The 11,114-nt window shown below is 64.1% G+C and overlaps 6 protein-coding genes across 6 annotated transcripts in view; 3 read left to right on the top strand and 3 right to left on the bottom strand.

Moving 5' to 3' along the window:
• Window positions 1–613, top strand: part of F751_2783 (putative D-2-hydroxyglutarate dehydrogenase, mitochondrial) — a gene marked incomplete at both ends in the record, with an annotated part of 3,315 nt that extends 2,702 nt beyond the window's left edge. Inside the window, one exon of the mRNA XM_011402477.1 lies at window positions 180–613. Coding sequence (XP_011400779.1) covers window positions 180–613 — 434 coding nt within the window. The remainder of the gene's footprint in view (window positions 1–179) is intronic.
• A 715-nt stretch (window positions 614–1,328) lies between these two features.
• Window positions 1,329–2,216, top strand: F751_2782 (putative ribosome-binding factor A, chloroplastic; the record flags this gene model as incomplete). Its single annotated transcript, XM_011402476.1, has 3 exons — window positions 1,329–1,424; window positions 1,608–1,789; window positions 2,048–2,216. The coding sequence occupies 3 exons, from the start codon at window positions 1,329–1,331 to the stop codon at window positions 2,214–2,216; spliced, it is 447 nt and encodes a 148-aa protein (XP_011400778.1).
• A 398-nt stretch (window positions 2,217–2,614) lies between these two features.
• F751_2781 (hypothetical protein) lies at window positions 2,615–3,178 on the bottom strand (the record flags this gene model as incomplete). Its single annotated transcript, XM_011402475.1, has 2 exons — window positions 2,615–2,802; window positions 2,905–3,178. The coding sequence occupies 2 exons, from the start codon at window positions 3,176–3,178 to the stop codon at window positions 2,615–2,617; spliced, it is 462 nt and encodes a 153-aa protein (XP_011400777.1).
• A 270-nt stretch (window positions 3,179–3,448) lies between these two features.
• On the bottom strand, window positions 3,449–7,472 carry F751_2780 (Methylmalonyl-CoA mutase, mitochondrial; the record flags this gene model as incomplete). The annotated part of the gene is made up of 12 exons (XM_011402474.1): window positions 3,449–3,577; window positions 3,709–3,931; window positions 4,182–4,359; window positions 4,512–4,701; window positions 4,884–5,327; window positions 5,437–5,601; window positions 5,800–5,945; window positions 6,098–6,254; window positions 6,463–6,759; window positions 6,916–7,035; window positions 7,157–7,222; window positions 7,311–7,472. The coding sequence occupies 12 exons, from the start codon at window positions 7,470–7,472 to the stop codon at window positions 3,449–3,451; spliced, it is 2,277 nt and encodes a 758-aa protein (XP_011400776.1).
• A 926-nt stretch (window positions 7,473–8,398) lies between these two features.
• F751_2779 (Mitochondrial import inner membrane translocase subunit TIM44) lies at window positions 8,399–9,466 on the top strand (the record flags this gene model as incomplete). The annotated part of the gene is made up of 2 exons (XM_011402473.1): window positions 8,399–8,554; window positions 8,810–9,466. 2 exons carry the CDS (start codon window positions 8,399–8,401, stop codon window positions 9,464–9,466), a joined length of 813 nt encoding a protein of 270 aa, XP_011400775.1.
• Window positions 9,467–9,825: 359 nt separating this feature from the next.
• Window positions 9,826–10,799, bottom strand: F751_2778 (hypothetical protein; the record flags this gene model as incomplete). The annotated part of the gene is made up of 3 exons (XM_011402472.1): window positions 9,826–10,227; window positions 10,434–10,600; window positions 10,712–10,799. 3 exons carry the CDS (start codon window positions 10,797–10,799, stop codon window positions 9,826–9,828), a joined length of 657 nt encoding a protein of 218 aa, XP_011400774.1.
• Window positions 10,800–11,114: the final 315 nt, after the last annotated feature.

Here is an 11,114-nt window from a genome sequence, read left to right as displayed (position 1 = left end):
GGGGGGGGGGGGCGAACCGCTGTCTTTGCTCGCCGGGGGATGTGTGTTGCCCTGGCTGCGCCGACTCTACCATGACTGGGGCATCCCGGGGAGCTCTGGGTGCACCCAGGGTGCACCCAGGATGCACACCTGTCTAACCCACAAAGGGACTCTCCGCCGTGCGTGGCCACCCCGTACAGGGGCCATCTACAAGTACGACCTGTCGTTCAGAGTGGAGGAGATGTATGGCGTCGTGGGTGCGGCGCGGGAGCGCCTGGCCTCGGCCTACCCATCAGGCTTCCTGGGCGGCGGCGCGGGCTCGACAGCAGGCTCTGACACCGAGCACGCGCTCAAGGTGGTGGGTTACGGGCACCTGGGGGACGGCAATGTCCACCTGAACATCTCGGCCCCGCGCTACGATGCCGGGCTGGAGGCCCTGATAGAGCCATGGGTGTACGAATTCACCGCCGCCCATAGCGGCTCCATCAGCGCCGAGCACGGGCTGGGTCGCATGAAGGCGCCCTGCATCGGCTACTCCAAGCCGCCGGAGGCGGTGCGCCTGATGCGCAGCATCAAAGCCGCCTTCGACCCGCAGGGCATCTTGAACCCCTACAAGGTCCTGCCACCGGAGTGATGCATGGACGAGGGTTTTCAGTGTCCCATGCCATGCACCATGTGTGTATGTTTCCAGTCGCAGGATTGATATTGGAATCCAAGCTTGTTCCTCTGGCAATGCTCAAGGTGGCCTTGTGATTGGTGTGCCGTGCCCAGCAGGTCTCGCCGACAAGTTGCCACCGCGCGCCCTAGCGACCATCGCGCATGAACGTCTCGCCGACCAGCGGAGTCCGCATGGCCGCAGGTACACCAGCGAAACTCCCCAAATCGTGCTGCATAGTATATTCACACATTCTCCATTCCCCAAAGAGCTACCAAGGTCGAAGTCATATCCGGGCTTGGCCAGGTTGCGGTGCGGGCCTGACATTCCTGTGGATAGCATCTGGAGCCTGGAGTAAAGGCGGGAGCTACATCAAGCATACCATACTGATATAAAGCTCACGAAATGCGGAGCGCATGCCGGCCTAGCCCTGGGCATGCCTTCACCTCGGGTATGAAAACTTTAGCCTCACGCCGAGCTTCTGTGTGCTTCCCCTGTTGTGTTTATAACAAGGTCCCTCCAGCATGCCACCCGCCCACAATCACAGGCGCCCCTCCACGAGTCCCCTGTCGTCGGCCGCAACTGGTGTCCCCCGTTTGCATGGTGGGCAGGGTGTGATGCTGGTGGTGACATCATATTGCAGGAAGGTTGGGGCGCATGCCTGCGCCAAGCGATGCACATAGGCTCCTCAGCCATGGCTCCCTCCCTCGTGCAGGCTCACCCCCGCCGCATCGCAAAGGTCGCCAAGCAAATAGAGCGAGAGGTTGGTTCACTTCTCATTCACGACATGGTGCGGGCTGAGTGATCCAGCCTGGTGTTGGACGGGACTGGTGGACTTTGGGCCTTTTCATGCTGCATGCTACCTGCTCTGGCAACGTTAGAGCCTGGATAATGGTACCCTGGCTTTCAGAAATGCAACACCCATACCCCAGATGTGTGGAACCTTAATGCCCCTCCCACTCTCCACCTGCAGGTCCTCCAGAAGGCCATCTGCCCGGAGCGGCGGCGAGGCATCGATGCATCCATGTCGGCTGTGGCCTCCGTTACAGAGGTCCAGCTGACTCGGGACATGCAGGTTGCGCGTGTCTTCCTCTCTATATTCTCAGATGAGGAGGGCAAGGCGATCGCCTTGCAGGGACTGCAGGGACTTGAAGGGTGAGTCAAGGCTGTGGTGGGAGGTCTTGCAATAGCGTGCAGGAGGAAGGTCCGGCATGCTCTTTTGTTTCTGCGGCATATGCCTTGGTTCCAGAGCAGCAGAGCCCCAGGGGAAGCTGACCCTTGGGTGCAACAAAACCCACTGCATCCCAGTGAAATTGCGCACCACGCCGCCACTTGTTGCATGGTCTGAGAACTATTCGACCCTCTCCTGTCATGGCCATCGGATTTCAGTCCAGTCACCCCAATTTTGCACAGGTATGTGCGGAGGATGGTGGCACGAGAGATGGGGCTGAGGCTGATTCCCGAGCTCCGCTTCCAGCTGGATGACACCATGGAACGCAGCGATCGGGTGCAGGCGCTGCTGGAAAGGGTGAGGGCCATGGAAGCGGGCGATGAGGAGGCGCCTCCCATCACGCTGTCGTAGTCGATCGTGCTGGGCGCTTTCGTGCCATGCCATTTTGTCTCTTGATGCCCTTGCAAGACTGTTTTCATCTCGCCCGCCTGGCACCATCAGCAACGTTACCCCAACAGGACACGAAGGCCAGGTTTAGCACGACCAAAAACTGGTGTGCGTGAAGAAATTGTCAGTGGGCCAGTGCAGGCCCCGTCCCGCCCTTGTCATGGTTCTCTTACGTGTCACTGCAGGGTACAAGTCCAACACTTTACAGGGTGGGAAGAGTGGATACCGACTCGTAGCTGGGGATGCATGCCAATAACACCTGAGGACCTGTGCCGAGAGGACAGAGACACCTGCAAAACTGCATGAATAAGCTGCGTGGAAAGGCATGGCTGGACCATGATCATGTTGTGAATAATCACAGCCTAGGAGCCGGGCACCTGGCTGGGTTCAAGCCCCTTGAGGTGCTCCTTCATGTCCTTTCCCAGCGTCAGGTTGCCCTTCATGTAGCCCGGGGTGAGCATGTGCTGCCTGGCGCTAATGTCAAACCTCCTCCGAGGTCCGACGTACGCAACCTTGAGGGTGCCTAGAGGCTTCAGGCTCACGGCTTCACCTGCAGGGAGGAGTGCACAAGGGAGCAACTAAATAGAGATGCAGAGATGATCCACCATTGTGCCAGAATGGAACCTTAGGACGATGCATCGAGAGCCCTCACCTCTCTTCAGCGCGGCGATCAGGAGCTCAATCGTCTGATTCACCAATGCCGTGGCCTTGGCGTGAGTCAAGTATTCGTTCGTCTGTGCCAGCTCTGCAGCCAACTTCCTGTTGGTATATGCGATCTGCCTGGATCCGGTCTCCGATGCCTCATCCGAGGAATAGCTCCGTCCCGCCAGGGGCCCAGGTGCCAGGCGCGCACCCTGCCGGGCCCAGGGACTGCCACCGAAGGAGGTGGCCAGGCTTCGGAGGAGGCTGGGTGCAGTCTGAGACATTTTTGCTGGTCTGAAATACTTAATCGCGCGCGAAATGAGGAGAATCACTCCACTTGCTGCCAAGCTTGTATGTGCTTGTTTGGTGCAGCCCGGGCAGCTCGTCAACAGGACAAGAAATCAGGACGAGATTCAACTCGTCGACATCAATTTGGAGCCCGTGCAGGGTTACAGATCTTACAAAAATGCTGGGAGCACAGCGTTTGGATGCATTGATTTTTGCAATCACGCCGTGCCAGTGCTGGGAATATTACTGAAGGGGTTTGGGGTAGTTCAGGAGTGTGCCGTGCCCCGATCCTGCTCGGGCATCAGGAGGCCGAGCATACCCAGGGCTGCTGAGGGCACGCGGGTTCCCGGGCCATAGATGGCGGCCACGCCCGCCTCCAGCAGCGCAGCGTGGTCCTGGAATGTTTTCTCGTTTTGGGTGGGTGACCATCGGTGTTGTGGCTGGATGGGCAGCATGCTGCACATCCCTCGAGCCCCCCCCCCCTTCCCTTCGCCAGGACCACGCCAGACCCCCCCCCCCCCCCCACCCATGTCACCTGCTCGGGGATGATGCCGCCCACCACCACCAGGACGTGCTGCATCCCCGCCTCCCTCAGCTCGTGCATAAGGGCAGGGACCAGGGTCGTGTGCCCTGCCGCCTGGGAAGAGACGCCCACCACGTGCACGTCGGCGTCCACTGCTGCCCTCGCCACCTCCGCCGGCGTCATGAACAGGGGGCCGATGTCCACATCGAAGCCCAGGTCTGCCAGCCTGTGTCCCAGGGGTCGGTGGTGAGGGTGGAGGGGGGTGGACGCAGCAGCACGAGCCGCCACGAGGCGGCGTGATCGCGACGAGATGGGCAGACACGGCTGAACACCACGTTACCAGTCTGTCGACTTCCTGCCCCCCCCAGCTCGCAGCACCAGGCGTCATGAGCATGCCCACGCGCGTCCCTAGGCGGCGCACGGCCCTCCTCCACCCACCCTGCAAACACACGCACAGGATCGCGCCCCGCGCTCACCCCGTGGCCATGACCTTGGCGCCGCGGTCGTGCCCGTCCATGCCCATCTTGGCGAGCAGGATGCGCGGCCGGCGCCCGGCAACTGCCTCGAAGCGCGCCACCGCCGCGGCGCAGGCCGCTGCCTCCTCCCGACCTTCGTCGCCCAAGGAGGCGGCGTACGTCCCCGTCGCCATGTCACCTGGACGCGCGGGTGGGAGGGGGGAGAGGGTTGAGCAGAAGCATGCTGGCCTGGCCAGTCCTGGGCCGAGAGGCTCTGTGCGGCGGTGGATGTCAGCAACCCTCCGAAACGCTTCTTCATGCCCACCCCCTCTCCCCACGATCCTTCCGCACCTGCCGCCGCGTATCTGCCCCAGGGCCGCTCCAGGGCGTCCGAGATCTCGCCCACCGTGGCCCTCGCCCGCGCCGCCTTGACGGCCAGGTCCAGCAGGTTGTGCTCCTCCCGGTCCACAGTGGAGGCCGCCGCCTCGAGCGCCGCCAGCGCCGCCTCCACGGCGGCTCCGTCCCTCGACGTCCGCACCGCCTGCAGGGATGCGGAGGGATGGAGGCGTGTTTGGTGGCAAGGACCAATGGTGCGCTGGTGCACACACACCGCAGGTCTCAGGATGAAGAGTTGGTAGACCCCCGCTCTTGATTCCCTCAAACCTATTCCACCGGCCCCCCGCCCCCCCCCTCCAAAACCAACCCCAGACCTGCAAGCCTCACCTCCAGGCGGGCCTTCTGGGCGCGAAGGACGGCAGTGTTGTCGATCTTGCGCACGTCCAGCGCCTCTCCCTGGTCGCCCTCCTTGGCGTACTTGTTCACGCCGACGATGACCTGCCGCCCGGCGTCGATGTGGGCCTGCTGCCGCGCCGCGCACTCCTCGATCTTCAGCTTGGGCAGGCCCGCCACGATGGCCTCGGTCATGCCGCCCATGCCCTCCACCTCGTCAATCAGCGCGCCGGCGCGCGCCTCCATCTCCGCCGTCAGGCGCTCCACGTAGTAGGAGCCGCCCAGCGGATCGGCCACGTCGCAGATCCCCGTCTCCTCCGCCAGGATCAGCTGCGTGCTGCGCGCCAGGCCCGCCGAGAAGTCGGTGGGCAGGGCGATGGCCTCGTCAAAGGAGTTGGTGTGCAGCGACTGTGTGCCGCCGAGCACCGCCGCCATGGCCTGCAATGGATATGGTGGGGTAGGGCAGGGATGGGGGGGAGGGGGTATCAGGACCGAATCAGCGTTCGCCATCCGACAGCCACATACCTCCGCCCACCCATCCACCCACCTCGACGGTGGTGCGGATGATGTTGTTGTGTGGCTCCTGGGCAGTCAGGGAGTAGCCCGAAGTCTGGCAGTGGGTGCGCAGGGCCAGGCACTTCTCGTCCTTGGGGGAGAATTTCTCCTTGACGAGACGGGCCCAGAGTCGGCGGGCGGCCCGCAGCTTGGCGACCTGTCATGGGTCGGGGAGTTGCAGAGCACAGGTTCAGTGGCACGAGTGGGTCTGTTCCTCAGGTCCACTGTCAGGAGGCTAACGTGTCGAAATAGTGATGGCACCATGCGCCAAGTCGTCACCACTGCCACACTGACGTCACGTCGCAGTGCCCTGCACCCTCATCATCCTTCCCAACAAAAGCACCCCCTCACACACCTCGCTGAAGAAGTTCATGCCGATGGCGAAGAAGAAGGAGAGGCGTGGCGCGACGTCGTCCACGCTCAGCCCCGCGTCCCGCGCGCAGCGCAGGTACTCCAGCCCGTCTGCCAGGGTGTAGGCCAGCTCGAGGGTGGGCGTGGCACCTGCCTCCTGCAGGTGCATGGAGTCTGGTACATTGCTACCCCAGGAACAGCATGCAACAAGGCGACCAGCAGCACATCACCGTGCCCTATGGCTTGAAGGTCCCGGCCCTCCCTTCACCATCACAAATGCAGTCTCCATTCCCCAGCAAGACTGCTCATGGACAAGCCGCCCCGTGCCTGCATGTGGTAGCCCGAGATGGAGATGGGGTGGAACTTGGGCACGTGCTTGGCGCAGTAGGCGAATATGTCGCCGATGAGGCGCATGGACTGGCGCGGGGGGTATATGTATGTGTTTCTCACCATGAATTCCTGCATAGGTGTTGATGGGGGAAGGGGGTTAAAGGGGTTTGCTGGCAAAACCTGGAGGCATCGCCAGGTCTCGATGCATATGCTCCCGGTCCTGTGCAGGGAGAATTGCAGATACTCGCAGAGGCACATATCACCCCACCCTCTTCAGCTCTTCCCCCCTCCTCCCCCAACCAAAGCATACACAATGCTCCCACCCTACCCCACGCACCTTGAGGATGTCGTTCTGGATGGTGCCCATGAGCGCGGCAGGGGCCACCCCCTGCTCCTCCGCGGCCACGATGAACATGGCCATGACGGGCAGGATGGCGCCGTTCATCGTCATGCTGACGCTCATGCGGTCCAGGGGGATGCCGTCAAACAGGACCTTCATGTCCTCCACGCTGTCGATGGCCACGCCTGCCATGCCCACGTCGCCGGCCACGCGGGGGTGGTCTGAGTCGTAGCCACGGTGCGTGGCCAGGTCAAAGGCCACGCTGACGCCCTGCTGCCCGGCTGCCAGGTTTTTCTACGGAGGCGAGGACGTTGTGTTTGTGTGGGCATCGGTGGGTGAGTGGGAACAGCCGTCAGCGGCGGGGTTGCAGCATCGCTTGGGGCCCACGCCTCCACCCCTGATCGTCACAGGCTGATGACAGCTCAAGCAAAGACCTTTTCATCCACCCACCCTGTAAAAGGCGTTGGATTCTTCTGCAGTGCTAAACCCGGCATACTGGCGGATGGTCCAGGGGCGGCCCGTGTACATGCTGGCGTAGGGCCCACGAGTGAATGGGTACACCCCTGGATACTGCGGTGTCGGAGGAGCGGGGAAGGGTGCATCTTGGGGTTCCGGCACCCGCACGGCGCCGTAGACAATGTCAACGCCTTGCATCAGGCCCTCCAATGATGGCTGATAGTAATCCGCATACCTCGGTGTCAAGGCCGGAAATGTCGGCGATGTCTGCCGCAGTGTAGACCGGCTTTTGCGGGATCCCCTGGCGAGGGAAGAATGCAACAAATATCGCGATGCAGGGCCCAGACAGGGCATGAGCGCAAAAAGCAGTGTCCAATGCAACCACTTACATCCTGATTGGTAGATCCGAAGGTCTCGTAGGGATCCTTGCCCTTGGCCTCCTTGCGAGCCCGCGTCTCCCACGCCTGAGCCCCGTCGGCGACGCTAGAAGTGCATCGAATGCCGAGGCCCCATCGGGCCTTGAGCAGCCAGGCTCGCCGGAGTGACGCCATCGCAACACTAAAGTGCGGGATCCCGTTCATGCGGGCCAGTCTTGCCAGCCATGCCGCGGGTCGGGGGTCGCGTACTGACCAGAACGACACGTCGGCAGCATTGGGCCGGGCCAGCATGCTTCGCGACAAGGAGTTGGGTGACTACAACGTACGAAAGTGGACAGGGACACTACTTGGAGATCGACCCTGCATTCAATCTGTTGATGTAACCCCTTGGGCCTCTGTACATACTCCGACCGTAGCCTGGGCAGGAGTGGTCACCATCGCAGACTGTAGCCTCTCGGGGTCTGAGCAGCATGTCCAGCCTCAGGGCCCTTTCACGGGTGCGTGGATGTGAGAAGAACTTCATGTACCTGGAGGACAGTCACAAATGCATGCATGGATCCTGCATCCTTGCCGCACCTTCTCGAGCCTTTCACGCTTTCACGGGTGCAGGCGCTGCAGATGCGACGGTCATTCTCCGGCGCCCCAAAGCAGGCCGATGAAGCGGCGGCAGCTGCCCGGCAGGCCGCTGAACAGGTGCTGGCGGAGTGGGCTAGAGGGGGGAAGGGCTTGGTCTGGAGATCCCCAGGGCTCTCCTGCCCAGCCGGCTCTGGCATGGGTGTGCCCTCCTCCCCCTTCTGCTCCAGTGCCGCTGAGACATTCACACCCTGTACGCACAGGCAAAGGCTGCGATCGCCGAGAAGGCTGCCGCCGCACAGCGGCTGGCGCAGGACACCGTGAAGGAGCTGTTTGGGCGAAGATCCTCGGAGTCCTCCGACCAGCAGCAGCAGCAGCAGCAGCAGCAGCAGGGGTCGGCACAGGAGGCGGCTTCGGCTGCTGGTCCCGGCGGCTCCGACGAAAAGTCCCGGCCCAACCGGGAAGCTCCAACCAAGCCGGGCCTCCTTGACCGCGTGCGATCCACTGCGACCGTGGTGATCAAGGAGATGGTGGCGGCCGTGTCGGCCGAGACCCCCTCCACCTCGGCCATGCGCGGCGCGCCCAAGGGCGGCAGCCTGAAGACAGCAGAGACGACCGCCCTGGCCCACCACTCCGTGGCCGAGCCGGCGTGGCAGAAGCAGTGGCGCGAACTCCAGAACAAGGTAGGGGGTTGTGTGGTCTTGACAGCGCAGCGGGATTGGGAGCTTCCTTGGGAGGAGTCGGGGGGGTGGAGGGCTGGGGAGCGTGCCATGTACTGTGCATGACTGGGAGGGCTTTGGTCGTCGTGTGACGTGGCCGGACCACGTACAGTGTTGCAACTTGTTGCTGGCTTGGCAGTTCAACCTCCAAATTTGTCGTCCCACCACGGCATGCATCTCCCAAAACCACTCTACTCTCCCCCCTTTCCCCCTTTCCAGCTGGGCTCGCACCCCCTCTTCTCCCGCCTGTCCTCCCACCTGGACCAGCAGGTGCTGACGCGCGGGCGCGACGTGGCGGGCTCGCTGCGCGAGCGGTGGGAAACCTCCGACTCCCCCCTGGTGCACCGCCTGCAGGACGCCGCGGACTCGTGGTCGCAGGAGTCGGAGGGCGCGGCGGCGCTGCGCGAGATCCGCGCCCGCGACCCCGATTTTGACATGGTCCGCTTTCTCGCGCGCGTCAGGGCTGACGTCCCCGTCATCATCGGCGCCTACCTACGCGGCGAGGCTGACGTCATCCGCGAGCACTGCTCGCCCGAGATGGTGGAGCGGCTGACGGGGATTATGGCCGCCACCGCGCAGTCGGGGCAGGTGCCGGACCCCACGCTGCTGGACACCTCCGACGTGGAGCTGGTGGACCTGAAGCTGTCGGAGGAGGCGCCCTGCGTAGTGGTCCAGTTCACCTGCCAGCAGATCAACTGCGCGCGCGACAGCCATGGCAACGTTGTGGACGGCGCGCCGGACGATGTGCACCGCGTCTACTATTTTTGGGCGCTGCAGCAGGAGGCAGAGGGCTACATGGGCACCGATGGCACCTACCAGCCCCCGCGCTGGCAGCTGCGGGAGATGATGATCCGGGGCATGCACCACCTGCTGTGATGGAGGGCGGCGCTTGCGGGTGGAGGGGGAGAGTGTGGAGCCGGGGGGGGGATCCCGTGTGTGGGGGCTGGCCTTGGGGATGTCTCACATGGTCCCCTGTGCGCAGCGAGGAGGGACGCACGGGGAGAGCAGATCCGCGAGCATGAAGCCTGCGCTGGAGCCTGCATCTCGAATGGCCCCTTGGACGTGTCCTTGCCTCCCTTCACACCCCTCCTGCTTCCCGACCCATGAATGCATGCGCCCTCGTGACGTGGAGAGGTCATGCATCCTTTCCCCCCCCCTCCTTCCCTTCCCCTGGTGGCGGTACCCTTGCAACACGGTCAACGGTGGGGCACACAGTCCGCAGAACAGCCAGCCTGTCAAAGCATGTGCTCCGCGGACTTGGAGGACAGCAGGCCCGTGAAGGTGCCCCTGCCGTCGGCCTCCATGCCCCGCAGCACATTGCAGCCCATGCTCGGCTGCCCGGCCCCGCGGCACGCCCACCGCTCGCCCTCCTCGGCGCTGCAGGCCCCGCGCACGAGCGCCGCGCCCACGTCCCTTGAAGCCTTGCTTTCCCGCGCCTGCGCGGCGTCGGCTGGCCCCGGCCAGTTCAGGGCCAGGGTCAGTGGGTGGGTGTCGCAGGCCATGGACAGGGGCTGGCGGCTGCCCAGAAGCTGCACCAGCCGGTCCACCGTCCAGGCGGGGGTCAGGCTCCGCAGCTCCACGCGGAACTGCTGAGAGGAGGCCGCGGAGCCGCCCCGTACCTCCACGCTGCTCAGCAGCTGTGGGGTGTGTGGTGGGGAAGGGAGGTTGATTCAGGCTGATGTCACATCCAAAAGTCGAAAGGCCTGCAAGGCCAGGGCAGGGGATCGCACTGGCCCTCGTTGGAGCAGCGCTGCAGTGGCAATGGAGCCTGTTGGCAAGCACTCTGCTGGCTACAGAGCCCCAACGCCATTGCTCAGATACTCAGGCGCCCTCGACCACGCACCTTGGGCCGCGCCGCCACCATGGCGCCATGGAGAAAAGGGACGGGGGCGAGGAGCAGGGGCACGTCCGCCTCGTCCCCGGCGGCCCTGAACGCCTCGTTCAGCAGGAAGTCAAACAGGCCGTGCACGCCCTCCTCGCCCTGGAAGGAGAGCAGGGAGCACGTCCCGGCTGCCGGAATCGCGGACTGCACGGTGATGAGGGGATGAGGGGTATGACTGCGGGGTAGCGACGTCCACTGTCAGCAGGCACCAGCCCCTCTCCCAGCATGGACCCTCGCACAGAATGTACTCGCCTGGTCCTGGGGCGCCGCACCCGTCTGGGGCAGGAGGGGCGCGTCGTAGGCCAGGCCCAGCCCGTTGGAAAGCATGGAGCGCAGGCCCGGGGTGGAGCGCGTGAGCAGTCCGTGCGGCTGCCGGCGGCCGCCCACCCCCGCCGCGCCGAAGAAGGCGAGGGCGGGGCGTTTGCCGCCCTCGGCGGGGACCACGTAGAAGGCGTCGCAGGCGCCGGCACGCAGGGCGTCGTACAGCGAGCACAGCGCGGCCTGCCAGGCGCCGCGCCGCGCCGCGGCGTCCGGGTGCCCGCCCCTGGCTGCGCCCCGCGGGTCCAAGGGGTACTGGAAGGAGGTCAGGGCTGCGAGGTACTGCTGATGTGGCGCCAGCAGGGCGGGGTCTGACCGCGCCAG

The sequence above is a fragment of the Auxenochlorella protothecoides genome (genome assembly GCF_000733215.1).
Source record: "Auxenochlorella protothecoides strain 0710 unplaced genomic scaffold scaffold3, whole genome shotgun sequence".
In the NCBI taxonomy this organism is placed as follows: domain Eukaryota; kingdom Viridiplantae; phylum Chlorophyta; class Trebouxiophyceae; order Chlorellales; family Chlorellaceae; genus Auxenochlorella; species Auxenochlorella protothecoides.
Note: the sequence above shows the minus strand (reverse complement) of the source record. Positions and strands in the feature narration are given on the sequence as shown.